The sequence below is a fragment of the Hylaeus volcanicus genome, chromosome 2 (assembly GCF_026283585.1).
Source record: "Hylaeus volcanicus isolate JK05 chromosome 2, UHH_iyHylVolc1.0_haploid, whole genome shotgun sequence".
Taxonomy (NCBI): domain Eukaryota; kingdom Metazoa; phylum Arthropoda; class Insecta; order Hymenoptera; family Colletidae; genus Hylaeus; species Hylaeus volcanicus.
In genome coordinates this window covers 3,241,136-3,267,084 of record NC_071977.1, presented here as the reverse complement: position 1 = coordinate 3,267,084, position 25,949 = coordinate 3,241,136, and the positions used below count along the sequence as shown (strand labels likewise).

At 36.6% G+C, this 25,949-nt stretch overlaps 5 protein-coding genes and 1 long non-coding RNA gene across 15 annotated transcripts in view; 3 read left to right on the top strand and 3 right to left on the bottom strand.

Moving 5' to 3' along the window:
- LOC128872068 (monocarboxylate transporter 12) overlaps positions 1-3,872 on the bottom strand; it is an 8,694-nt gene extending 4,822 nt beyond the window's left edge. The window contains exon 1 of the mRNA XM_054114389.1: positions 2,987-3,872. Coding sequence (XP_053970364.1) covers positions 2,987-3,170 — 184 coding nt within the window. The 5' untranslated portion in view covers positions 3,171-3,872. The remainder of the gene's footprint in view (positions 1-2,986) is intronic.
- A 576-nt stretch (positions 3,873-4,448) lies between these two features.
- Positions 4,449-10,178, top strand: LOC128872544 (uncharacterized protein DDB_G0284459-like). 2 transcript variants are annotated; one of them, XM_054115353.1, is made up of 11 exons: positions 4,449-4,927; positions 5,084-5,159; positions 5,557-5,957; positions 6,048-7,712; positions 7,788-8,132; positions 8,230-8,538; positions 8,670-9,003; positions 9,081-9,247; positions 9,342-9,622; positions 9,692-9,809; positions 9,876-10,178. In XM_054115353.1, exons 1-11 carry the CDS (start codon positions 4,746-4,748, stop codon positions 9,982-9,984), a joined length of 3,987 nt encoding a protein of 1,328 aa, XP_053971328.1. In that variant the 5' UTR covers positions 4,449-4,745; the 3' UTR covers positions 9,985-10,178. The 2 variants fall into 2 exon arrangements, with proteins under 2 accessions (XP_053971328.1, XP_053971327.1); XM_054115352.1 differs by having other exon boundaries at positions 6,048-8,132.
- A 138-nt stretch (positions 10,179-10,316) lies between these two features.
- On the bottom strand, positions 10,317-13,760 carry LOC128872549 (SET domain-containing protein SmydA-8-like). 2 transcript variants are annotated; one of them, XM_054115365.1, is made up of 7 exons: positions 13,120-13,760; positions 11,913-12,281; positions 11,671-11,805; positions 11,186-11,372; positions 11,018-11,113; positions 10,822-10,922; positions 10,317-10,759 (listed from the first exon to the last, which is right to left on the bottom strand). In XM_054115365.1, the coding sequence occupies exons 1-7, from the start codon at positions 13,615-13,617 to the stop codon at positions 10,658-10,660; spliced, it is 1,488 nt and encodes a 495-aa protein (XP_053971340.1). In that variant the 5' UTR covers positions 13,618-13,760; the 3' UTR covers positions 10,317-10,657. The 2 variants fall into 2 exon arrangements, with proteins under 2 accessions (XP_053971340.1, XP_053971341.1); XM_054115366.1 differs by lacking the exons at positions 10,822-10,922; positions 11,018-11,113 and having other exon boundaries at positions 13,120-13,618.
- Positions 11,698-13,067, top strand: LOC128872556 (uncharacterized). Its single transcript, XR_008456212.1, has 3 exons — positions 11,698-11,815; positions 11,918-12,097; positions 12,919-13,067. It is a non-coding gene; the product is annotated as an uncharacterized LOC128872556 (long non-coding RNA).
- A 256-nt stretch (positions 13,761-14,016) lies between the features above and the next one.
- LOC128872547 (protein eyes shut) lies at positions 14,017-24,247 on the top strand. Of its 7 annotated transcripts, none has more exons than XM_054115358.1 (19): positions 14,017-14,147; positions 14,251-14,671; positions 14,740-15,184; positions 15,284-15,739; positions 16,166-16,318; positions 16,555-16,703; positions 17,149-17,259; positions 17,744-17,851; positions 17,993-18,106; positions 18,957-19,794; positions 20,328-20,769; positions 21,304-21,626; positions 21,910-22,120; positions 22,489-22,640; positions 22,730-22,866; positions 22,939-23,184; positions 23,430-23,624; positions 23,803-24,031; positions 24,108-24,247. In XM_054115358.1, exons 5-19 carry the CDS (start codon positions 16,167-16,169, stop codon positions 24,202-24,204), a joined length of 3,504 nt encoding a protein of 1,167 aa, XP_053971333.1. In that variant the 5' UTR covers positions 14,017-14,147; positions 14,251-14,671; positions 14,740-15,184; positions 15,284-15,739; position 16,166; the 3' UTR covers positions 24,205-24,247. The 7 variants fall into 7 exon arrangements, with proteins under 7 accessions (XP_053971333.1, XP_053971331.1, XP_053971330.1 ...); XM_054115356.1 differs by having other exon boundaries at positions 14,018-14,147; positions 14,740-14,813; positions 15,143-15,184; positions 15,284-16,318; XM_054115355.1 differs by having other exon boundaries at positions 14,018-14,147; positions 15,830-16,318.
- LOC128872552 (ATP synthase mitochondrial F1 complex assembly factor 2) lies at positions 23,937-25,700 on the bottom strand. 2 transcript variants are annotated; one of them, XR_008456211.1, is made up of 8 exons: positions 25,513-25,700; positions 25,197-25,390; positions 25,007-25,117; positions 24,722-24,902; positions 24,523-24,638; positions 24,267-24,436; positions 24,152-24,200; positions 23,937-24,076 (listed from the first exon to the last, which is right to left on the bottom strand). XR_008456211.1 is itself a non-coding variant. In XM_054115372.1 (7 exons), the coding sequence occupies exons 1-6, from the start codon at positions 25,568-25,570 to the stop codon at positions 24,290-24,292; spliced, it is 807 nt and encodes a 268-aa protein (XP_053971347.1). In that variant the 5' UTR covers positions 25,571-25,700; the 3' UTR covers positions 24,038-24,200; positions 24,267-24,289. The 2 variants fall into 2 exon arrangements, 1 of the variants encoding a protein (XP_053971347.1); XM_054115372.1 differs by having other exon boundaries at positions 24,038-24,200.
- Between the last annotated feature and the right edge of the window lie 249 nt (positions 25,701-25,949).

The following is a 25,949-nucleotide window of genomic DNA, read 5'->3' as shown; positions in this document are numbered from 1 at the left end:
TACTAGAATTGTTTAGAAAGAGCGCAACATTGATTTTTATTACTGTTGCTAGTAGAACTGTTTTCATGGCGATAAGAAAGCTGAAAGATTCCTCCAAGTAGATCGTGAATGGTTGTTGTCCTGCAGTTTCGATATGCAAAACGGTTTCACGGTGAGACTCGAGAAAATATTATGGACGGCCATGTAACGAGAGTAGTACTTCGAGATAATCTCTGGTACACTACTAATCGCTGGCTGATTATTGCATTTGGTCCAGCGCGTTGAATTTATTTTAATTCTGTAGATAAGAAAACGAAAAAACAGCAGAAACGAAACGTATCATCTCGACTCAATTGGAAATCATTTCTTCGGCACGAACATAAAAAGTGTAAACTCTAAGTTTACTCCACGAAGAGAGAATCGAATGTAAATTACCGCAGGGGAGAGAAATGATCTTTCTACAAAAATTTGATGAGAGATACTTATGGTTTCGCGAGGTCGAGGAAGAAGAGGGAATTTTCACGCGCGTCGGCGCGTGCTCGCGCAAGGTCGGTCATGTTTAACGAACGATTACGCATTGATAAATGTCATTTTTTCTCTTCTGTATGCGACGCGATCCATGTTTCTTAATTTCCGTATTCGATTAACGGTGCGTTCCCCGAACGGAAAGTCGATCGACTAAAGTCGAACACGTGTCGCGAATCTGTGCGTGAGTTCGAAGAAAGCGTGTCGCAGATCTCGTGAATCGTTCACTTCCTCCTTCCTCGTTCGTCAGATGCGAGATAGAAAGTTTGAAAAAGCTGGAAGACTTTGCTCGAGCTTGATTCGCGCTTTGTTCGATCGAAACAACGACGATGCGTTTCCACGCGAGGAAACACGGATCGTCTTTACCATGATTGAAAACTTGGAAACTCTAGGTAGGCAGATTTAGTTAAGCAAAGGGTTCTCCAAAAGAAGCTGTAGAATTTTGCACACGGCTCGTCTGTCGTTACTATCAATTGAAAACTCGGAAACTTTAGACAAAGAGCTTTAATAAAGCAAAAGGTTCTCCAAAAGGACCTGTAGAATTTTACTTCTTCGACAGCTAAATAGTTCACTCGTTAACGTACTTTAAAGACATATTAACTTCCGATTAATGCGCAAAGAAAACGGCACACTTTGGCACCTTTTCAACCGACTTCGAAAAGGAAGAGATTACTCAATTTGACATGTATATTTTTTTTTTTCACTAACGATGTTACTAACATCGCAAGAAGTCTAGGCATACAATATACAAAGCTGCGATATACAGAGGACACGATCTTATAACAGCGCTTGATCCCCAATGATCAAGCAGTCGATGATGCGTAAAACAAAACCGTATTCTAAAAAAATTAGCATTTTTAAGCAATTAAACAGCGATGTTCCCTTTCGGTGTTCCTCCGTGACTCAACTTTGAAGTAGATATCGATCCATTCACGAAAGGATCAAACTATCTCCGGTCGCGGTGTCGATCGCAAAATCTGTTCAGTTTCCCCAGACGTTTCAGTGTTTATTAACGTCATATCGCGTGGCGTTTTACGCGCGATGTGTAACGCAATGACCAAAGATATCATTTATTCGATTAGCACGTTCGGTACGGGATTGAAATGGAAAGGCAATCGTACGATAAACATTTTCCTTGGAGGAGACCTGCAATTACGAATGTTTATAAATTTTTAAGCGCGTGTACCGTGTTATAAACGACTACCAATAATCTGAATCGAATTCAAAAACAACGCAACGATTCGCAATTAATGCTGACAACGGAAACCTCCTTTCGCCGAAACGAATGTTACGAAGGATAAAAAAGAAAACCTGTGGCACGTGACGATTCAAAAGAGAAACGCACGTTTTTGTTTGTGGAAACAAATAATAAGTGATAGCCTGAATAGTGTATTCATTTAAATTCGTTTCGACCTCGTTTTTCCGACTTCTTTAATTAATTCGTTATTAAATAAATTGCAAAAGTGTATGATATTATATCGTATTCTTCGTTACATGTATTCATTTAAATTCGTTTCGACCTCGTTTCTTGGGACTTCTTCAATTAATTCGTTATTAAATAAATTGCAAATTGTGAGCGTATAACGTTATATTATATTCTTCGTTACATATATTCATTTAAATTCGTTTCGACCTCGTTTCTTGGACTTCTTTAATTAATTCGTTATTAAATAAATTGCAAAAGTGTATGATATTATATCATATTCTTCGTTACATGTATTCATTTAAATTCGTTTCGACCTCGTTTCGTGGACTTCTTCAATTAATTCGTTAGTAAATAAATTGCAAATTGTGAGTGTATAACGTTATATTATATTCTTCGTTACATGTATTCATTTAAATTCGTTTCGACCTCGTTTCTTGGACTTCTTCAATTAATTCGTTATTAAATAAATTGCAAAAGTGTACGATATTATATCATATTCTTCGTTACATGTATTCATTTAAATTCGTTTCGACCTCGCTTCTTGGACTTCTTCAATTAATTCGTTATTAAATAAATTGCAAATTGTGAGCGTATAACGTTATATCATATTCTTCGTTACATATATCCATTTAAATTTGTATCCTACCGTTGCTTCTCCAATTTTCTCTCTACTTATATTCAAGCGTGAAACAAGAAATTAACGCTACATTAACTCGCTAAGCATACTTCTGAAATCTCGATATAACAAAGTTTCACAACTTTCTTATCTCCCGTAAATTAATGTACAATTTTATCCGGTACACGAATTTATATAAAAAATCGTAGAACCAAGATCGAAACGCACAGATGCCTTCGATTTTCTCCAATATCTAAAATTCAGAGATCAAGTCCAACTAAAAATATTGAAATACCCCTTCGATTCGAAGCGCTTAATTAACAAATACTTGCACGTTCTTCGCAATTGATTTAAAATGACAGGTATTGGTTAAACAGTCGCGTCGAGGATCGTTGATCGTTATCGAACGTAACGAGACGAGAAAATAGTTGATTACGTACTAATTACGTGGATCAAGAAGGATGCAAGAACAACAACGTAGCCCCATCCTCCGTCCGGTGGTAAGGGTTGTTGCATGGTATCCGGTGTGGTGTTCTCCGTTGTTTCACAGGCGACATTTTCGCGTGTACTTTTTTTATCGTGCTTATTTGTCTCGACGGAGGAACCGACTGTCGCGTGTGCCATGAGTTGCAATTGTAGAACTCGGCGAACGTTGTTGTCCGCGATACAGAGCACCGTGTCGAGTTGGTGCTCATGATGGAAGGGAACGAAAGAAGAGAAGAGGGGGGCCCCCGAACAGACGTTTTAGGAGCACGTTGCTTACAGAAAACTCGGGTGCACGCAATTACAATGTAATTACACCGTGAAACACGATATACCATGTTTGCCGCGTTAACGAGGAACGATAATCTGAAATCATTTGAACGTAATGGATCATATTTAAATATCCAACAAACTGAGTGTCAGTCATCATTCTCGAATCAAAGTGTTACGCTATTTATTTTTGGTACAAGTTTTGAGGATCTCTTGACTCTTTGTTTACGCACGGCTGTTGGCTGAAAATGATTAATTATTGTAGTTTTAATAATCAATTTATGAACGATTTAGAACGATTCCAAATTATTCGTTCGTTAAATTAACTCTTTATTTCTATGGTACAGAAACTGAACAGGAGGATGTTATTGAAATTGCGCGAAGAAGAGATGCATTTCTTTGTAATTTAACATTTTTCTTATTTATAAATATATAAATATATTTAGACGATCGTTGTATGCTTTCAATTTTAATATTTTCTAAGTATAAGTTTAGTACCGGAATTAAACAGTTGTTTAACATTACATGTTGTTAAAATGTGAATGCAGTCTTCGTATTAATAGATATATCTATAATGTTGTATATCTTTAATGTTATACATGTTATCTAATGTTATCATATGTTATCTAATGTTATATATCCATAATATCGTTATAACGTTGCTGTTACTTATCCATATATCTATAACGTTGCATATCTTTAATGTTATACATGTTATCTAATGTTATATATCTATAATACCATTATAATATTGCTGTTGCTTATCTTAATAATAATTTGAAATTATTTTCACGTTAATCGCTATATACATATGTACAGCGTATTGCCAAAATTTCCAGTTAATAATAATAATACTTTCCATACTTTTTGAAACTGTAGTTTCAAAATGCATATATGCATATCAATCGTTATTATTATATCAAACTACGGTTTCTGTTAATAATATACAATTATATCTTTCAAAGAATAAACTACTGAAAGGTCAGACGCATTTCAAGCGATTTTCGTTATCGAAAAAAATGTAATCTTTGAACTGACAGAAATCTTTCTTTAAAGTCATTTAAATTATTTTAAACTGCCCGCCAGTTCCCGCGCCGCTCTACGCATATATACACGCGCATGCGCCGTAAGCTACAGTGGTACGTGAGCTTGGACCCCCCTCCCCTCCTGGTAGGACGTGTCAGGGGTTAGGACTCTAAGGATAACCAGAATACCTATAAATATCAAAATAAAAAACCTTGTGCCGTGTGAAATATAAACAATCACATGAAACTTAACCAGCAACTTGTGTTTTCTTAGTTCTTAAATAGTTCATCGATTTTTTTTGGAGACTCCTTACAATTGCGAACACTTGACTTATTAATGGTGGTTCCATAACAAATGATTATTTGTATGCTGCAGTTATGTGCTTCCATTGTAAAAACATAATTGTTTTATGGTGATAATATGTCAAAATCAAGCATAAGGAAAATAACGGTTGACCCTACGAAATGTAATACAGACTCTCGTCGACCAAGTGTGTTTGAGAGGTTGGGGACCAAACCAGCAGTTACTGCCGGCCAAAATTCATCGGACTATTGCAGAAACTGGGCATTGAACGGCAATTGTTCGTACGGAAAGAATTGCAAGTTAGTATACATTTGTTCCCATATTAACAACAGTTACATAGGTGATCGTTACATGTACTTTACTGAGCTTTTGTATTAGAAGATATACTAATTATTTAAGAGTAGCATTGCTTATTCAATTTAATTAATTCTTTCTTTTTTTGATATTCTATCTAGATATGCAAACACTCACACATTGATAAGTCCATCAAAACGTGCCAAGAAGGATAATGCTATTGCGACTACTACAGGAGTAAGTCTATAATGCTTTGACTACATTATTATAAATTCACGATAGAGTATTCCTACCAAACATTAACATTTAGATGACAGGTCATGTAAAAATACATGCTACAGAAATGTTACATTCTTGAAAAGATACATGAAATCATACTTCAAATGGATCTGGCAATACTTGTTTAAACAAGTCTCAAAAGAAAAATAAAAACTCCTAATCGGTATTTCATGCACAGGCAGTCGATATTAATTATAATACAAGTTCATAATCATATTTGATTGACATAAGACAAAGTAAACAAATATCTTACTCTGTTCATGTCAAAGCAGATTATCACTTACCTATCATCTAAGTGTTAAAAATGTATTATTATTTCTACTGGAGATTTACATATATATTTATCAATATGTAGCTTATTGAGGATCCGTTTAAAAGGCTTACTTCTAAGATCGTAAAAAAGGCATCGCACAGTCCAGATTTAAATCTAGAAGAGTGGAATCAGACAGATTTGGAGTACGAGGACGAGAAAGTGTTGGAAAGGCGTAGACAGCTGTTGCAACGTGAACTGGAATTACAAATGAAGAAAGATAAGGAAGTCCATGGGAAAGACAAAGTGAGACAGAAGAAAAAGGCAATGACTTCTTCCTCTAGTTCTCGTACTTCAAGTACATCTAGTAGTAGCAGCAGTTCTAGCAGCGAAGATTCGTCTTCTAGTTCGACATCCGATTCGCGAAAGAAAGTTAAAAAAATCAAATCCAAGCGACATCATAGCGGTTCCACAGATTACGATGAAGATAAAGAAAGACGAAGAAAGTATGTTATACTTCATATTTAAAATAAGAAATGCATTCGTATTTTTTTTTGTTACGTATAACAAAAGAGTTAATTCATTGTATTTTACAGATTAAAAGTAAAAAGGCTTGGAATGAAGAACGAGAAGCCATCAGTTAAAAAGAAACGTAAATTCGACAGTAGTTCTACAAAAAAAGATGTTACTGCTAGATCAACAAAGAAGTATACCTCTACCTCAACATCAAGAAAACATTCTTCTACTCCTCGCACGAGATCACCAGCAATACAAGTGCCTGCAACGGTAACAGCTGCGACAACAACAGTGTTAGGTTCTTCGGTATCTGTACCTCATCATGGCACGTCTAATAAAGTTAGAGAACGAAACAGAAGCGAATCTCCAAAAGCGACAAAAAACAGAGATGTAGATAAAGAGGACAGGCACTATAAGAAAATACGAGATGTAGACGAATTATCTAAAGATAGCACCAAGAACAAATCTTTCGATAAGAGCAAAGAGCAAGATAAAGAGAAAAATCGTACGATAGACGAAAAAATGAAGCCCGACGAAAGATTAAAAGTGAAATGTAAAGGGAACGACAAAGAAATACGTTCTAGAACACCTCCAACGTCCGAAAGGTCGAAGCATCAGCACTCGAAGGAAACAATTTCAACAAAAACACGCCGCAGTCGTACCCCTGAAAAATCGTCAAGGTCGAAACGCGAGCCCACGCCATCGAAGACTCAAGACAGGCAGATTTCCACAAACAGATCGCGAGACGTAGAGAAGAAAGATCGCGAATCGCATAAAAGCGACAAAACTAAAGATAGGGAGGATATAAGAAAAACTGAACAAAGTAATAAAACTAGACAAGTGTCCAATCAAGAAGAAAACCATAGAAGAATTGGCAAAGAATTCGATGATAAACCTTACGTGGGCGATAAAACGCGACAAAAGAGTAGAGAGAGACGCGATAAAGATCACACGAGAGATGAACGCGGCCATTCCAGACTTGGTCGTGACCAACGCGATCTTCGCGATAAAGATAAAGAAGAATTACCGGAACGATGCCGCGAACGACCGCGAGAGAGAGATCGCGAACGCGACAGGGATCGGGAACGCGATCGCGAAAGAGATAGAGACCGTGATCGTGATCGCGATCGTGATCGGGACCGAGATCGTGATAGGGATCGAGATCGTGACCGTGATCGGGATCGGGATCGCGACCGTGATAGAGAAAAGGAACCGATAAAACCAAGGGATAGAGATGTACCTCCTTTGGTTCCAACGCCTATAAGTTTAACGACGGATAAAAATTCGCGTTATAGCCGGGACAAGGACCGAATAGTAGGAAAAGATAGTGCTTTTGAAAAAAACGGTACCCGAGAACGTAGAAGCGATAGGGAAAGGGAACGGTCTGAAACGAAAGCACTTTCTGATCGAGACAGAACATCGACTCAAAGGATCGATAATAGGTACGATAGGAGTACTGTTGACAAGGACGCGTCTAGTCGTAAAGCCGGTGTGAATTCACCTAGAGATCGCGTCGATCGTTTCCCACGCGAGAGGTCTTTAGATAGAGCATCCTTACTCGATAAAAGTGTACATAATCCACCGCCTCCATCGCAACCACCTTCGTTACCACCCGTTCAATCCTCCATAGCGTCGTCGACGTCCTCGTCTGCGCCAGCTACTCTATCAGCATCGCGAGATAATTTAATCGACAGAATAGATCCTGGACATTACGATCGAGAAAGGCACCGACGATTTAGTACAAGGTATGATCGAACTCATGCATCCGAACATGATCAGTCGCGTGTTACACCGACTAAAGTTGATCGTTTAATCGAAAGGCGAGAGACTAGTCCACGGCGTACCATTGAAGTAGATAGAAATTATAATAGGAATTATGGACGATTGGCGTCTGAGCATTGGGACGAGCCAGAGGAAGCGTCCACGCATTTAGATTACCGCGAGCATCATGTTCACGAAGACGATAGAAGGAAAGCTGTTGATGGAAGGAGATACGATAGTCCATTTGACGAAAGACGTGGAATTCGCGAAGAAAGATCTCGAGAATCTAGATACGTTGTTCAAGCAACGGATAGGACGTCCTTTGAAGATCATCGACATCATCACCATCATCACAGACATCCGCTCTATCCTGGAGAAAAATTGAGGAACAATGCGTCGATTCGGTACGTGGAAAGAATTTTTTAAATTACTAATGAGAATCCCTTTGAATGTGTTTTAAACGTGAAACATAATATTTTGTCTGTGCTTACTTTTTATCAGAGATGAAAATGTTCCTAACGATGACTGGGATAATCATCATCGAGATGTAGAACATAGTAGAGATCGAACTTATGGGCCTGTTGATTGGGAGGAAAGAGAATGGCGAGTAAGAGCAATGTGGGATAGTAGGGACAGTCTTCCTCGATCGGAAGTGCACGATGACGACTGGAATGCCCGATATGACAATCCTGTGTCGGATTGGAAATCGAACGACAACCGAAAATGGGATAATCAATCCGTGCACATTCGTGGTCACTATAGAAATGATCGGTCGAAGGAATTGGAAATAGGAGAGTCTACATCGCACAAGTATGCTATCTATCAACAGTCTATCTAACAACTTTTTAGCATTTTATATTCCATTTTATATAACTTATAGAGTATTATAATATTATTACAGACGTATAAATTATTAGCTTACTTTGTTTCGTTTCTTTTAGCAAAAGGAGAACTTACAACACTTCTGAAACTAGAGAGGAGTGTACGGTTCATGCCTCCAAACAAGCCTCTTTGTACGGCAGTATGAAAGAAGAACCTATCAACAAAAAATTAATGGAACTCGCGGAAGGTAAACTGCCTATAACTCGTGAGAAATCTACGGACAGTTTTCAAAAGAAGGTGTTACCAAAAGAAAAATCGGAAACAAAAGAAATCGTCACGATCGAACCAAAACGGTCTTGTATAGATGAATCTTTGCAGACGCTTCATACTGAGAGCGACCTCAGCGATATTAGTGATGATCCAGATGATATACTAAATATGGAAGATATTACAGTACGTTACACTTCCTCATTTTTACTCACTTTAGTTTCATATTTGTATAGACATATTTGCAATACTAATATTTACAGGATGTCGATACGAATAAAACTCGGGCAAATAAAAAAACTGCCGATACTGTACAACGCGATGCCCAGTCAGTAACTCAAGAGGCAGATCTATCGTCTCCAAAGGAAACTATAGAAGAAACAGTTTTTAATACGAAAGGAAAAGATAACGCCGACACAATAACATTTAGGTACTACATCCAAATTCTGGTTACTTGTGAACGTTAGAACATATTATTATCATATACTTGTATTAATAATGTATATAACTGACATTGTATATAGAAACATGGAAGATGAAAATATGGAAACTATGGACTTCGAAGAAATTTCCGACGGCGAACTAGAAGAGGATATCAAAACAAGTGGTAAAGGTTTAGGCGATGCTTTGGGAGTCGACTGGGAAAGTCTCGTAAAAGAAACGCAACCTCGAAGATCTGCATCGTGCAATCAAAATGCAGAAAACCGTTGGCAGTGCAAAGCAATTCTCCATAGAATCGGTGTCTCTTCGAAATATGCAGGCGAAGAGCTAATGAAGAAATTTACTAAGAAATATGAAAAAGACGGTACGCTGTTTGTTATATCTTGTAAAAATGATTTTAGTTATACTTATTTCAACGACTATTTACTTACAGATCACTCGGAGTTTTTCCTTCACGATGTCGCATTTATGCACACAGCACTCGTACGAAATCGCCTGTTACGTGACCTAAATAATGATATGTTACCAGGGGTGGATGATTTTTTGTATAGGTAAATAGACTTCATAAGTATTTTCTAACAATGTAACGTAACATGTTTGCTATTGTTTTGTTGTAGGAATAGCAATGTAAATACCGAAGAAGACGTGGATTACGATCTAGAAGTTCTGAAACCTTGTACAGCTTTATACGAGGAGGCAAAATGTTTATTACAGCAAGCTGTATGAAAAGAGTTTTTATTTGTAGGATGATCCCCCAGAATTGCACTTTACTGCTATATTATTAGTACAGCATAGGGCAGAAGTGCATCAATTTGTTACTATTTAGCTAAACTGGTTCAGCTATTCAATCATTTGCTGCAACTAATTTAGCCATCGGTGGTGCAATGTAGAAAAGAATTAAATTGATACATTTTTCTTAATGTATAACTCTTTGATTTACCATTACTGAATATCCTCTTGTATATTGTTCAACTTTGATATCATACTTTTCTTTACGAGAATTATAACCACTGGCGTTCAATATTATTAATGGTATTTTATATTATAATATCTTCTTTCAATTCAGGGAAAGTATCTTAATCCTGCTTAATCCTAGATGGTTAAATTAAAAAAAAAAGACGTTTATTTTTGAAAATTTGGTATGCTTTCTTATATTTTTTCTATAAACATCGTTTTTTTAGTATCCTTATATTATGAACTTATAACTTGAGTAATTTTTATTTTTATCAAATATTTTACGAATTGAATTTTGTGTACATTTACAAACTATTTATAGACAATAATAATAATAATAATAATAATAATAATATAAGTATAGGTTTATAATACGAAGAGATGGATTTTACTTTACTAAAAATTAACTATTTCCTTTATAACATTTTTCAGCTAGCAGTTAGTGTTAATTAAAAAATCTTTTGTCGTATTCGAAAACAGCAACTGCGACAACATCATTCTGTAATATAGTCATCGCTTTCTCTAATAGACGCTCGTTTCCATCATTCTAAAAGAAATACATTATGTAAATATAAATAATATTACAGCGACGCAAATAAATAAACACACCTGTATAGAACAATGTGCATCTTCATTTTTTATATTTTGCTGTTGCCGAAGTCGTTTTATCTTTTCAACGTTTGTACAATACAATTCATACAAAATCAGACCTAAAACATGAAAAAGTAACAAACTTATTTATTTTTGTTTGCGTGCGAAGATTAATATGAAAGATTGAAAAGATACATTGGTTGCAATAATATACCTCTTTTTTTACAGTCTCCACAGTTCAAAAGGTCTAAGACAGAGAGTAAATCGTTGCAATATCTCCACTTTAGATCGAGTTCGGCATCAGTTAAATCTAACGTTATTTTTGAAAAGTTATAAAGTAGATGTAACAATGTCAGAACAAATGTATATGCAGTTCAGATACCTGCCCACTCGAGATTCTCAGTCCTGCCATAGTATGATATAATTCGAAACTTCAAATCCATTAAGAGATAATTATTAGGAGGAATCACGGATGAAAGTTCCTTTTGCATAAACTTGTAAATTTGTCGCGGTGGTTTGTACAAAGCTTCTTCCAGTATAGCTGCCAAACCTGAACGAATGGAACGTATCTAATGCGATAAAAAAAAAAAAGGGGAGAAGTTTGTATTAATAAACCCCTTTTTATTTACAGAGCTATCGTAATGGAAAAGCTTGGAAATAATTTAAAAATAGATAGTATTTATTACTCGATATAGTTTACCCATGTATTTATTCTTAATGTATTCTTAATTTATTCTTAATCTTTATGTATTTATTCATGTATTTATTATTTAATTATTTGGCGCGTGAAATACGTATTAAATACTCTTCACTGTTTGGTGTAAAGTATTTAAATTAATGTCCATAGTGAAATGTTTAAGTAAATACCTGTCGGTTGTTTATAGACATCGAGCACTTGTCGCATATCCAGGGAGATCCCATTTTAAGAGGATCTCGCGGTAACAGGTGTCCGAAACAATCATCGGATGCACAAAAGAGCGCTCCTAATCTAGTTCCGAATTCCTAGCATTATGTAAGTATAATATTACAAGTTAATTGATTATTTTCTGTAAAATTTACAATTTTGTCTTTGATGGTATTTTAGTACCAGTTATTGATCGTTGATTTACCGTAGGATCGGTGCATCTGTTGCACTCGCAGGAGAAGTGTTTGGTGAGGCTCAAGAAAGGTCTTCGCAGCGTCGTATCCCAAAATAAACTGGTATAGGACATGGTGAGCTCCTCTCCAGCAGAAATTGGAAGCGCAGCGTTAACGTACAGCCTCTGTTCATCGTCGAAGTGGTGTCTCGTATTTGGTACGCAACAGTGATTCTGCAATGCCCCCATCGGATAGAGTCCACGCAAACTGGATGAATGGTCCTTGTCTTGGACGCTGACCGTTTCGAACGCGTTCGTGGCGAACGCCCCGCACACGTGTCTCATTAACTTTTCATCTTCTTCGCTTGGAGGATTTGTTACGTTCCGTCGAAGCATGTCGATCTTGTAGCAAATGTTCAATTAATTCAAATTGTATTCGTAAGACAGTAATATGTAAGATGGAAAGTTGCAATTCTTCCAAGCAAATAACAGTTTCCTTTTACTGTAGCTACTTGTTAAAAGTTTTATAATTCTACTGCGGATCTTTATCCATTTATAAGAAATTTGAATGTTTGAGAAACTACAAAATGCACAGAGTATGCAAGAATATAAAGAATATTGAGAGTAAAGTTCATATTATAATATTTGCAGAGTAAAATAAATTCCTACTTAGGTTCAATCTTTGTAGGTACGTTTATCAAGACTTTGTTTTGCATAAAGATCCTTAGTCTATTCATAATGCTGCATCTAATCAATAGACTGCGGATCTTTATGCATTTAGAGGAAATTGGATGTGCAAGAAACTACAAAATGCACACAGTATCCAAGAATATGAAAAACATTGAGAGTAAAGTTCTTATTATAATATTTGCAGAGTAAAATAAATTCCTTAGGTTCAATTTTTGTAGACACGTTTGCCAAGATTTTATTTTGCATAAAGATCCACGGTCTACTAATCAATATATTAGGAAACATATATGTTTCCCAAATCGAATAACGTCTGTTTGAACTGGTTTTTTAGAATTATGCATGATTACAGAGATATGTCAAGAAATATGTATCCGTTGGCTAAGTCCCACCCCATCCCTTGGACTCAATGGAAATTTGGGGAAAGTGAAAGGAAGCAGGGAAGAAATGGAAAGATACCAAACCACTTAATGTAAATGATCAAGAATTGGACGGTGAAAGCCTGAAATATCTAAATTCTAACGATTCGTAGCCGTGGTGCAAATGATCGTACCTCGTGGCTGGGGATAAGAGTCTGGTCGCACTGAAGCGTGGCCAAACATTCGCGTTGCCGTTCCGTGAGGAACAACGCGCGTATCGGTATCACAGCTAGCAACAACTGCAAGGACCAGTCGGTCCCGCAAGTCGGTATCAACGACCTGAGGTACTTGCATTCGTAGTCCGTATGCCTCGGTGAATTTTCACACTGCACCGAGCACACAGGCAATCCGCAGCCGTGGTCGCACGGAAACAGCGGGCACTCGTTCTTGTAACAGCAAACGCACATCTCCAGATGCGTGCCATTGCACCTTGGCCCGATAATCAGGGGTGCGTCGACGAATATCAACTCGTTAGGCGCTATGTCGCGTGTGGCGAACAAACCACGACCGCCCAGCCTGGAATATCCGACGGTCCACGGTTGAGGGCCGTCCCTATAGACCTTGCTGTCCTTCAGATGCGTCAACAGCGTTTCTCTCACTTGATCAGGCCCCACGACACACGGGACACTCATGTTGCACTCGAATATCGCGTCGACGAGTCGATGAGAACCGTTTGTATTGATGCAACCCGACGGAGAGACGCGTCGATCACCGTCTTCAACAGCGGTGGCTGCCGTTGTGTTCGCGTTCTTGGATCCCCCTCGTGGTATATACGAGCTGAAGCCGTTGAGTGCTCAACACGGGCCACCTGAATAACTCATTCACTTTTGGCGATAGGCGAAACTCCTTTGAGTCAATCTTGATTCGATTTCAAGGGGAACATGAACATTAGTGTTCACGAACACTTCTTCATTCTTTGTAGATGGAAGTGTAAACACTTTCTTTTTTTTTAATTGAATCACCAATGTTTTTTGTATGAGAAAATTTGATGTATAGAAGTATCAAAGCGTACACATACTAAAATTCATATTTTCCAGGATATTTTGTTACTGAAGTATCACCGCTTGACCTTGATTGACCTTGAAGCAGAGATGAATCGAATTTGGCTCGATTAACGGATTATGAATGAAAACAACGTATAGGACTTTAATTTAGTGAACACGTAAATTTGTATTTGTTTATTCTGAATTATTTCACTGTATAATTACAATTCTAATTTTTATTTAACATGTAACAGATAAACAGCTGATTGTCTTTTATTCCAGATTCTAATCTGATCGAGAGCTTTGCCTATTGTTTCCGTGAATCGCAGGTCGTCGAACCCTTCTGTCGAATTCTTCGTACAGAACATTTTCTAAGATATGTACAATTTCAACAAGTCTATCATTTGAGATGATAAGTTTTGCGTACGATAAACCATTCAAACATTATAATTTTAATATGATATCCCATATATCTCAGAAGCTATCAACTTTAGGATAAATATACCATAACACTTTTGTTCTCAAAATTCATTACCGAATTGAGCTCAGCATTAAAAAACTGACAATTCCATCAAAAGAAGAAAACGCCGACCTTTGTATCTGTTTTAGATCCTCTACTTGCCGAGCTATTGGCATCAGATTGTGTCTTTACCGAAACCAAGCAAGATTCCTTCAAGAATCCTCATCTATCTATAGGCCTGCTGTAAGTGTTTCGCTCTATGCACGTTTAACAAAATACGGCGAGATTAAGTAATAGTCTTTTACTTACAGCCATCTACAAATATATTCATGACTATGTTACATTGACCTTGGCATAACGAAAACGAATCGAAGGCTGGCATTCGGTAAAGAGACCGATGACTTCATAAACAAAGATTTTCGTTCGCGCGAAAACAAACCTTTCACGCATACTTGGACGATTTCGAGACGTTGGGAGCATCCGTGAAAGAGCAGTGGTATCATTTCATGCTCGCTGATTCGGTTTAAAATAGAATTGGGATTTTGTAATAGGTAGTTGCGTTTTGGCATCCGTCGTTTTGTGTTCTGTCGTTCAACCGGTTGCAATCGACGATGATAACCGATTATAATGTTAGTGTGATACCACTGCGACGTCAACGTTGTTCAATTTGTTTCTTTATTTTATCTTAATGTAAATGGTAGATTTTATATACAGGATTCGTTTTACGCTGGTAACGATAATGATGAATACCCCAGAGTAAGTAGATTATTCATCTGGCTACCTAGTGATACTACTTATAATTACTCAGACGATCCAAGACTTTTGTTTTCAATAATGCATTTTATTTTATTTTAGGAGAAAGAAAAACAGAACAGATGGATTACACAGATTAAAAATATTTATTAACAGCACTGATAAGACACCCATTAGAAAATGCGTTGCAGTTCTATGAAGAGTTTATTTCGTAAATGAAATATTATGTTTAATTATTTCACCTCAGGTCCCGATTATCCAGTGGATCTTCATTTATCCGATCTGCCTCTGTTCACATTACTTCAGCTAATTTTACCACAGTTAGTTTATGATTACAAGCGCATAGATTACACATGTTCGAAGAGAAACGTTCACAACGAAGCGTGTTTCGTTCCACTCGATAGAATTCGAAGTTTTCGAAATGTAATAAAAATTCTTATCGACGAAGCGAATTTTCCACGCAAGCGTAACCGAGACATGCTACCGCTTGTGTAGCCAAGCGTTGCTAAGACTACCAGGTAACCGACTACCTGCAACTAATAGCACCTATGCTAACAAGTATGTATATTATATAGAGGTAGTCGTATCATTCAGGAACAGTGTACACTAACCAAAAGGTTCTATTACTCGCGATTTACGTTTCTTTAGTTATATGGGACAATCCGGCGATACGCAAAGGTAATCAAAATGTGAGAAACGATCTGCAGATGAATGACTCGCGTAAAATAAAAGTAATTTCCGGTTGGTTTATTTCATTTCACGCATTGGAACGTTTTTGGCGATGGTACTCCACGTAATCGTATTTTACACGAAAGTACGCTTGAGCATGTATAATTTTTATACGCGTACTATAGATACGTCGATTTTTAGAGGCGTTCGTTGAGCAGTGAACGTCGCGTGGGTGGTAAACACGCGCATCTTGCGATTGTTCTCGATGACCTGTGCGTAAACGCGTACAATTAGAGTTACGCTATTTTTATTTAGAATGCATTATACGAGAGAACGGACAGAGAAATTCATAAATGAGAGAATCCTTGTTCTGGCAACTGTCTTGGCTTTAACCACTGGTTTTTCACGGGGACTGAATTGCAGCGGCGATCCCTGCATGTATGGGATTTGTTTAGAGGACGCGAACAGGTACATAAATAAGGACTGCAAAGTAATTAATAATTTATCGTTGATTTCATTTCTAACATACTGTAAAGTACAATTAGTGGCGCGTTATAAGTAATAAAACGATTAAGTCTCTTTATTCGAAAGAATAAATATGATATAAAGAAATGTTAACATCGTTGAATTAATATACTGTTATATAATGTATAATACTTCTGTAATTATTCTAATTAGTTGTTCATTTTGCGTACATTATACAGCACTTACTCCTGTTATTGCATCGACGGTTACACTGGTATTAATTGCGATATCAATTGGGACGACTGCTGGTCCAATCCATGCCTGAACGGAGGGACTTGCAACGATGCCGTTGCAGCGTATAATTGCACTTGCGCCGAGGGTTTTGTAGGTAACTCGTGGTTTCTCCGTTTACCTTCTATCGCATGCGTGAATCTCGACCCGCCGACGTGTTTGTACAGTAAATGATTAGACGACATTCGAGCGTCAGCTTTGTAAAGCTTAAGTATACCTTATTATCGGTGAAAAGCAGACACGTCCGTATCACCGGTGTTTCCTTGTTAGAAATCTTAGATCTTTTGTTATATCATAATAGAAAATATAAACGACAATTTTAAATAAGCCTCTGGTTAAGTTAAATGCTTGTAATAAATCAAAAAATTACGACGGCTTAAATAACACGTTTGTATAGTTTTCTTGGGCTAGTATCGAGGAAGTATCTTTGCTAGATGTTATTAAACTTGCAGCAACGACTCTGCTTACTCAACATAAATTTCTTTCAAAATTTAGCTTCGACAGGTTTATTTATTGTCTTGACATACTCTGTCTATTTACAGGTACAAATTGCGAGCAGAGGTACAGCGAATGCTCGAATCAACCCTGTCTGAATAACGGAACCTGTGTGGATCGCGATGGTATCATTTGTCAGTGCCCTGAAGGATATTCAGGTAGAAATGCCTAATTGTGAGAGTATAGTTGATTGAAGAAATATAGTGAAGTCTTAAAAACAGTAGAAAAGGAATCAAGAATCCAGAGTACTCCAGAGACTGTACAGTTTTCAAATTCTAAGGAGCGCATTACGTGTTTGATCAGACAAAAGAGTAGCTGCTATAGAGTACTACAGACCAATGCGCAGTATCAAATTAACGCTACAATAGAAATATTAATTGAACGTAACGCCATTTATTCTTTCTTTTATATATTTTACATTCATACTCGTTTGCGTATATTTCTTTACAATTGTTTATTCTATACCTTTCCAATTTTAAATTATTCTTGATATCTCAAAGTATTCTGTTCAGTCTAGAGATCTCTGACAACTACAAGATTTCTATAAATTAATTTAAAGCAATTTGATCAATTCTATTGTATTCTAAATTTTATTTATAGTCAGTAATATAAGAATAACTTGAATCTTTTTTTTTTTTGAAGGTGATTATTGTGAAATCGACGCCTCCGTTTGCAACGATACCATATGTAAAAATGGGGGCGAATGCGTGGAAGGGCCTGGATTCTCTTTCTTTTGCCGCTGCCCCGAAGGTACCTACACTATAACCAGCACAATGATGAAAATATAGTCGTAATAAGCCATTCATAGTTTGTAAACATTAGCAGAAAATGTTTAGGAGTAACGAATGACCCTTTAAAACCACAGAATTAACGTTCTAATTTTGTAAACAGGCTGGACAGGTCGATTGTGCGACGAAGATATCGACGAATGCGTTGCATCACCATGCAAAAACGGAGGTCTCTGCATCAATATGCCCGCTTCGTATACTTGCGCTTGTCTGTTCGGTAAGTTACGATGGATGCCACGCTTAATCTATAATTTTGTTTAAATGATTTGAAAACGAACTCGAACTATTAGAATTGAGGTAAATACCTGACATAGATTGACTATTTTCTTTAATTAAATTAAAAAGAATTAAATATACTATTTACAGGAAAACGCATGAATAATGCCGTTTAATAATAAAATAAGATACGTTGAGAGTTTGGCAGACCATTGCGTGCCTATTTAGCGATTTACTGTACCTTGATAAAAAAATTAGGGTATTTTGTCGTAGTATTAATTCAATTCTTTGTTTACGACATTCCGATCATAAGGTTGGATGTTCCTCTTCAGGTACAGCATATCAATAAGGTGTTACTGGAATAATTTAAGAGAGTATGAAAGTTCAAACCATGATCCAGCAATTTATAACTCGACAAAATAAAAAGAGTCAATGTAATCAAAGCTATAATAGCGTGGAATATTCATACTCTTCTAAATTATGTAAATGCTTAAACAATGCTTTAGAGATCATTTAAAAAAGGATCGATAACGTGTTGAAATATAAACGTTGATTATGTTGTCATCTTTAAATAAAGACTTAAGTTGTGTTATAATGTGCAAAATATACTTCATGTAATATGGAACGTCCTTTTTGTATTTTGTCTGGGCTCCATCTTATACGAAGCATATTTTTCTGCATTATTTTTTCCAGGCACAATTTAAGCCTTCACCTGAGAAGGATCACGTTTATATTTCAACATGTTTCTATTTGAATGAAAAATCGCTTGAATCGCCACGAAGAATCACCCTCTTTTAAAGTAGGTATCATTATGAACTCAATGCCTTGTTAACTTTAACTATTCTTTCAAGGGTATACCGGTAAAGATTGCGACAAAGCCATCGTGCCCTGCGAGGAGAATCCCTGCAAAAACGATGCGGTATGTTTGTTCGAGGACGAACGATCGGTCTGCTACTGCGTCCCGGACTATCACGGAACGTTATGCGAGTTAAAATACGACGACTGCGAGTCGAAATTCGCTAACTGTGAGAACGGAGGTTCTTGCGTCGACGGCATCAACAGTTTCACTTGCGCTTGTCCTGCATTCTACAGCGGCCCATTTTGCAACGTATATGATCTTCCATCGACCGTTTCATCGACATTTGAGGAACCGTTTGAGACTGATGACGATAAGAAGACCACTGCAAGTACTTCGTTTTCACCGAGACCAGCAACACTGCCAGAAAGTAATGCATCACCAACTGCTTCCAGTACACCGACTACACAGTCTTCGATGACTTCTAAGAGCACTGGTCGTTCTTATACAAAATGGTACCCTTTCACCGACACACCTTTTACCATAGACAAGAACGGCACTACCTTATTCGGTAGCAGCGGCGATAGTGCCACAGAAACTACGCCGTTGGTTACCGATGTCTCCTCGATATACTCCATCGAGGGTAAAGGAACATCTCAAACTGAAACCGTCTCGATGGAACCTCGAGAATTTCCCGATACCTCAAATGAAATGTCTCCAATGACTTCAACGGTGAAGGCTGAAACGGAATATCCAACGCAAAAGTCAGCTCGCAATGAAAGTACCACCGCTGATACTACTTATCAAGAAGAAGGTACTGGTACATTCGCATCCATCAGTGACACAACACCTTCTGAAGCGAATAGTACGACGAGGTATGTCCCAATTACAAGGTAAATTGGGACCATCTTATCTCTTGTTTAAACCAATCTATAGAATACAGTCGAACACTGTTTAATTTTTAATGTATCGCAGTTAATACACATACGTTACTTTATTTCTCTTTCTGTTGATAGGATCAAAAGTAGAATACATATACAACATTATACATGTTAGTTATATTAGGAACATATGCGGAACACTTTGTGTGCACGACGCTCAAGAAACCACACTCAGCAAAATCCGAAAAACAAAAGCCTCTCATCTGCTCAATGGCACATTTTATACTCTCAGATTTCAACATCTCTAATATATCTTCTATTCTCCAAATGTATCTTCTTATCAAATTATTGAAAAAATAGGGAACATGTTTAACTCATCACCGATGCAACGAGTATCAGTTATAATAGCAAAATTATATCTATCTCTTGATGCTCATTATAATCGAGTTCGACTGTAATACTACATTGTCCTACAAGCTGCTAGATAAGAGTAGCGTTAGAAGTGACCGAAATAAGATAACTGTTTCAACATTACATTTTTATAGGTATTATCCTATGGTGACTACGTCTGTTGAAATACCTACCGAAGCAATGGCAACAGCCGGAAGTGAAAAGACCAGCTCATTTTCCGCCGTGACATGGTCTTCGAGCTTCACGGAACTTTGGCAAAACAGAAGCTCAGAACCGAATTCACCAACAGCAGAAGTGCCAAAAAGCACTGTTCCCTCATTTACAGATAGATGGTCATCTACACCTCCATTAAAATCTTCGAGTGGAGATGTGGAAAGTTCTACATTCGCATTCGCTAACGTTACCCTTTCGTCATTGACAAGTAGTACCTCTGTGAGACCAATATTCGATGAAGTTACTAGCGTTAGCGAACCCGAACAGTCGTCAACGAAAGATGAGCTATCGACAACTGAAAGTATTGGTACTGAATGTCATGGGATACTGTGTACGGTAGCACCTGCACGCAACGACAGCGACGTAAGCATTTTATTTAACGAAAATTTATTATTGTCCTTGTATGTATAAACATTTACTACAATTCCTAATCGTTTACTTGTAATACGTGTCACACATACAGAGACTCTTCTTTATTTATTAAAATGTATTGTGGATGTAGCGCGAGTCCTATTAGGTCAGACGATGTGGCCAGCCTTCGTAATTCGTAAGGCAAAATTGTTATACAAAGATGAGAAGTTGACTGCTGAATCTTATTAAATATAATATAATCTCCACTCTATAAACTTTCCATAATATGATCTACGATATTGTACCACGATTAATCAGATCCTGTAGCCGACTTTTCATGTCTGTACAATATTCAACATTTTGCACATTCTACTTACTATCTTTTATTTTAGAAAATATGACAAGACTGTATGTAGAATGTAATACTGCAAATACAAAAGTTAAAATTTTCCTCCAAAAGTACACAGAATTAAAAGCTGTTGCTATCAATAGTTTATTTACTGCGCCAGTGCTGATAAAAATACTAATGTTGACATATGATTGCAGTGTAACTGTTCTCTTCGCGGTGACTGTAAAACTGGTTCCGGTATAACGCGGGCAGCTTTCAATGGGAAATCTTATGTGAGACAGCACGCCGATGTAGAGATTTCAGAAGGCAATAACGCGACGTTAAGAATTTTCGTGAGAATCAGAGCCCGTTTCAAGGATGGCATTATACTCCACGTCTATTTCGACAATGAAAAATATGCTTTGGTATACTTGGAATATGGAGCTCTGAAGTTCCAATTTTCTTGCGGGCTTGAGACTATGTTACTTGGCGAAATCGATTCGCCTGTCGACAATGGATACGAAGTTGACATTGATACAAGGTACACCAGTTAGATGAAATATACGAGGGATGCTTGAAAGGCCAAGCTCTATCACAAGATGAACAGCTGGACCTCAAACTTATTGTATTAAATACAGAAGTGATGGATGCAGTAAACGCCTATTTTAAATTGACATAGCAACCTTACAGTATCGTTGATTATATCGAACAATAAGAAAGAAAGTATAACAAATCATTTTTGTTTACGTGGAGCCGCCAACTTTTCAAACACACCTCGTATTTCTAACATCTTTTTATTCTACATAACTATTTCTTACATGTAGATTTCAATACTTGATGAGAAACGATACCAATAAATGTTCAGCCCATTTGTTAGTGAACGGGACTACAGCCGTTAGCGGTGAACAAATTCTGCCACTGCATGGGAGCCTTCCAAGACATGCCAATTTACATTTAGGTGGCATACCATCAATATTTACACATTATTTCTCGCATGTCTCCGTGGGATTTACCGGTTGCATGGACTCCTTAAAGGTTTTCTTCACTTTTTAAATCTGTTTATCTTATAGCTGTTTATCGCATCGGCTATTTGCAGAAATCCAAGAGGCAGGATAACGTCTTTTCAGAATTTATGATGATTTATATATGTAGAATATAACATTTATTTACGTTCTGGCCCATTATTAACACAAAACGTTCTATATCGAATCTCCTGCAGTGATTTACAAAGCTACAATTGTTACAACAAATACCAAGATATTGCATCCCATTTACATCACCGTAAACACTGAGAAACCATTATTCCTCTGCCTTTTCGAATCTGTCTAAACCATGACAGTGACTAAAATTATACTCAATACAATTCTACAAATACTTGCATCGTAATTAATTTGTTGATGCAGATAAATGATGTCCAGCGTCATTTCATTCGCGATTCTACAGAAACATTCCAAATCGAGGATTGCGTGTCTTTTCTGTGCCTATCGAATCCATGCAAAAACTTTGGTGCATGCGAGGAAACAAACGGTGCAGTACGTTGTAGATGTATAGCAGGGTAAGATAATTTGTTAAATTAACCGAGGAGAAAGGATGCTAGTAGATGTTATAAATGATCACAAAACCGAGTGTTATTCGATTGGATAGATACACAGGCCCATTTTGTGAGCGTTCAATGTGCGATGAAAATCCTTGCGCGTCAGGTTCGACCTGCATCAGTTCGCCAGGGACGGGCTTCATTTGCGTTTGCCCGCTTGGAACTCACGGACTCTTATGCGAAGAAGGTCAATCATACTCTCGTTATACGTTGTATGTGTATAAAAACGTGTACGATAACATCGTTGTAAACTTCTCAGATACCGTCATAAATCGACCATCATTCTCGGTACTTGTACCTGGATTATCGTCGTACGTCGCTTATGGTGTCTCGAATTCTATCAAAGATAACATGGAATTGAAAATGAAACTCATACCACGGTCACTTGAACAAATATCTCTCATAGCTTACTTAGGACAAAGCGGTTCGCAACGTGACCTGTCGGATCATCTTTCCATTACATATGTCCGTGGTTACATTATGTTGACATGGGACTTAGGAGCGGGTATAAGTACATCTTGACGTTTTACTAATTAGTAGCGGATCTGGACCCCTTTGAAATAACGTTATTTGAAGTACTATTTCAAATAACAGAACTCTCAACAAATTGGGAGAAACCTAGATCGCTTAACTTTCCTTTTTGAACTTATCTAGCAAATCGTTTGATCATAAAAGTGATCTAAGCCCCTCTCAATAGTTGCGTAACCCTGCTTACTGTATATTATTTTGTCTCATGATGATGTTTTATAGGTGTACGCAGAATATTTACAAGCGTTCCTCTGAGCGCTACAACGATGACACAAAACAAGCGTTATGTAGCCCATACGGTCCAAGTTGGGAGACGAGGTAGAGACGCATGGCTTGCTGTGGATGGCAGGGCTAACGTGACTGGGCGAGTGGTCGGGTCTATGACTCGACTCGATGTATCACCGATACTTTATATTGGTTTGTTCTTTATCTGAATTTTATACTTTTATCTAACACATTTTTTTATAGAATAAAAATAATTTTAAATCATCATTTCATATCGATATATTTACAGTTTGTAAAATAACTGTTACTGTACAAATACTTTACATAATTTAAATTGAATATAGTTACAAAAATTACTACTAATGGCTAGGTGGACACAAGTCAAAGAACTTTGAATCGTTACCCCACGATTTACCCCTCCATACTGGATTTTCCGGATGCATATTCGACATTGAGTTACGTACTGAAAGCGCAATTTATCCAATAACAAGCTCTAGTCCTGCAACGGGTCGTGGTGTTGGCGAATGTCATCGCAACGAATGCATCCGTCATTTATGTAAAAATGGCGCAATATGTTTGAATCATGGGGCTACGTATAGGTGAATTATTTCTTCAAAAGTAATGCGTAATCTGTGGTACCTGATCTATTAATTAAATATTCATCAATTATTTCAGTTGTATTTGTACAAAGGAATGGATGGGTTCTGACTGTTCCATACCAGTGGAAGCATTATCCTCTGTTAACTCATCCTCCTGTCACGTTTCAAACTAGCAAAAATATTGTTACTGTTTCAATACATTCTGGTATATTTGTAGTACAAATATTGTTTATACCTCATTTCATTGATCCCTGTACATTAACTAACATTTTCATTATTATTTTTGGGTAGACTAGTCACTGAACTAGAGTTCAAATGCACAAATAATATTGCTGCAGCTAAACGAGTTTGTAAATCATACTTGTTATGATCATGAAACCATTCTACAGATCCCCAATGAGAAGTCTATAACAAAAAGATGGAAAAAAACATTAGGAACTTACAAAGAAATATATTTTAAATAGAATTAGTAAATAATTTAGTATAAATACTTGAAAATCTTCCTCTAAACGCGACAGTTTTACTGCATCTTGTATACTAATCACTCGTTCTGCTGCAGCTAATGTGAGAATCACAGATTTTATTGCATCTACTCCATACATGAAACCTATAAATAAAACAGTATTACCTATTATGTAAAACAATATATAAGATCGTATTTGTACATGTTAAAATAATAAAGGTACTTACCATGAACTGCTGCATAGTCATAAGACATTAAATGTCTCACCAGTACCATTTTAGTTTCTTCAGATACGATGGGAGCCTCTATACTTTGAGTTTTTACCATATTTACACTATAGTTATCACAAAACCATTGTACTAATGGGTCCCATTTTTCAGTTTGTAATTTATACAATTCATCACTTTCCTACAATATATGATAAAATTAGTTTTTTTTTCATTAAATTTAAAAATTTGTCCTCTTTGCACTGTTCCCATTCATGTGAAAAATGATTCAGATAACATACTTACATTTGTATGAAATAAAAGTGTATCCATTTCTAAACAGTTTACAATATAATTGACCATATCTATCTTTGTATGTTTGTGAGGATTGTCTATTACGGTATTACACAGAGCAGTCTACAAAATGAAATACATAAACATGTACTGTTATATTAAGTAATGCATAAAATATTTGTAGGTTTAAAAGGAAATTTACCAAGTGCATATTGCTTCTATCAATAACATCTTTTTGTGCATCCCATTCTGCAGCCACTGCTAATGCAAGCGGCTTGTTATCCACTTCAAATATTTTTCCTTGTGGAGTTTTAAGTTTCCTTTGGTCGAGTGTAATTTCAAATCTTCCACCACTTGACACAATATTCGTTTTTCGATAGAACCTTTTAACAGTAGCTAAAAAGAAATTCTTATGTTCAATTGTAAACAATCATTAATGAAGAATATTTTTTAGTTAAACAAAAATTACAAAAATAACTACAAATAAAGATTAGGTTAAAAGTAAAATCTATCCTTACCCATGTTTCTTATTATACTACAGGATGTAGCAAATTTTCTATATTTAAAATAATGCATTTTCAAGAATTATCAAAATATTCTTTCGCCATAAATGTTAACCTTTTTCAAACGTGCGTTTGACAAACAAAATCCCTACAGAGTTACAGCATACAGGTATATTTTGCTTGTATGGTTCTTTTTTAAAATACTAATTGTTTGAAATGAAACTACATTTCCCAAACAACAAGTACTCTATATCACAAAAATAATAAAATATTTGTAATTATTTAATGTCATCCATTTAAAAATTACAAATTTATTTCTGTCTATTTATATGACACAAATAATTCTTTTTCAAATGTAAATATACAGTTTTCAATTTGCATTTAAAAGTTTTCGAATACGGTTTAAATTTATGAAGTAAGGATAAAGAATGTTTAAACAAGATTTCTCTGTA

Excerpts from the sequence above, each read along its gene's own strand:
- LOC128872549 (XM_054115365.1), bottom strand. The coding sequence starts at position 13,617 with ATGAGTGTCCCGTGTGTCGTGGGGCCTGATCAAGTGAGAGAAACGCTG. Across the intron at positions 11,373-11,670 it reads TGTCTATAAACAACCGACAG|ATACGTTCCATTCGTTCAGG; the intron begins GTATTTACTTAA and ends TTATCGCATTAG. Across the intron at positions 10,923-11,017 it reads TGGAGACTGTAAAAAAAGAG|GTCTGATTTTGTATGAATTG; the intron begins GTATATTATTGC and ends TTCATGTTTTAG.
- LOC128872547 (XM_054115358.1), top strand. The coding sequence starts at position 16,167 with ATGCATTATACGAGAGAACGGACAGAGAAATTCATAAATGAGAGAATC. Across the intron at positions 16,319-16,554 it reads TGTTTAGAGGACGCGAACAG|CACTTACTCCTGTTATTGCA; the intron begins GTACATAAATAA and ends TACATTATACAG. Across the intron at positions 22,867-22,938 it reads CGGACTCTTATGCGAAGAAG|ATACCGTCATAAATCGACCA; the intron begins GTCAATCATACT and ends TAAACTTCTCAG.
- LOC128872552 (XM_054115372.1), bottom strand. The coding sequence starts at position 25,570 with ATGCATTATTTTAAATATAGAAAATTTGCTACATCCTGTAGTATAATA. Across the intron at positions 24,639-24,721 it reads TGACTATGCAGCAGTTCATG|GTTTCATGTATGGAGTAGAT; the intron begins GTAAGTACCTTT and ends TTTTATTTATAG. Across the intron at positions 24,437-24,522 it reads GTTTAGAGGAAGATTTTCAA|ACTTCTCATTGGGGATCTGT; the intron begins GTATTTATACTA and ends TTTTTGTTATAG.
- LOC128872544 (XM_054115352.1), top strand. The coding sequence starts at position 4,746 with ATGTCAAAATCAAGCATAAGGAAAATAACGGTTGACCCTACGAAATGT. Across the intron at positions 4,928-5,083 it reads TCGTACGGAAAGAATTGCAA|ATATGCAAACACTCACACAT; the intron begins GTTAGTATACAT and ends TATTCTATCTAG. Across the intron at positions 5,160-5,556 it reads CTATTGCGACTACTACAGGA|CTTATTGAGGATCCGTTTAA; the intron begins GTAAGTCTATAA and ends ATCAATATGTAG.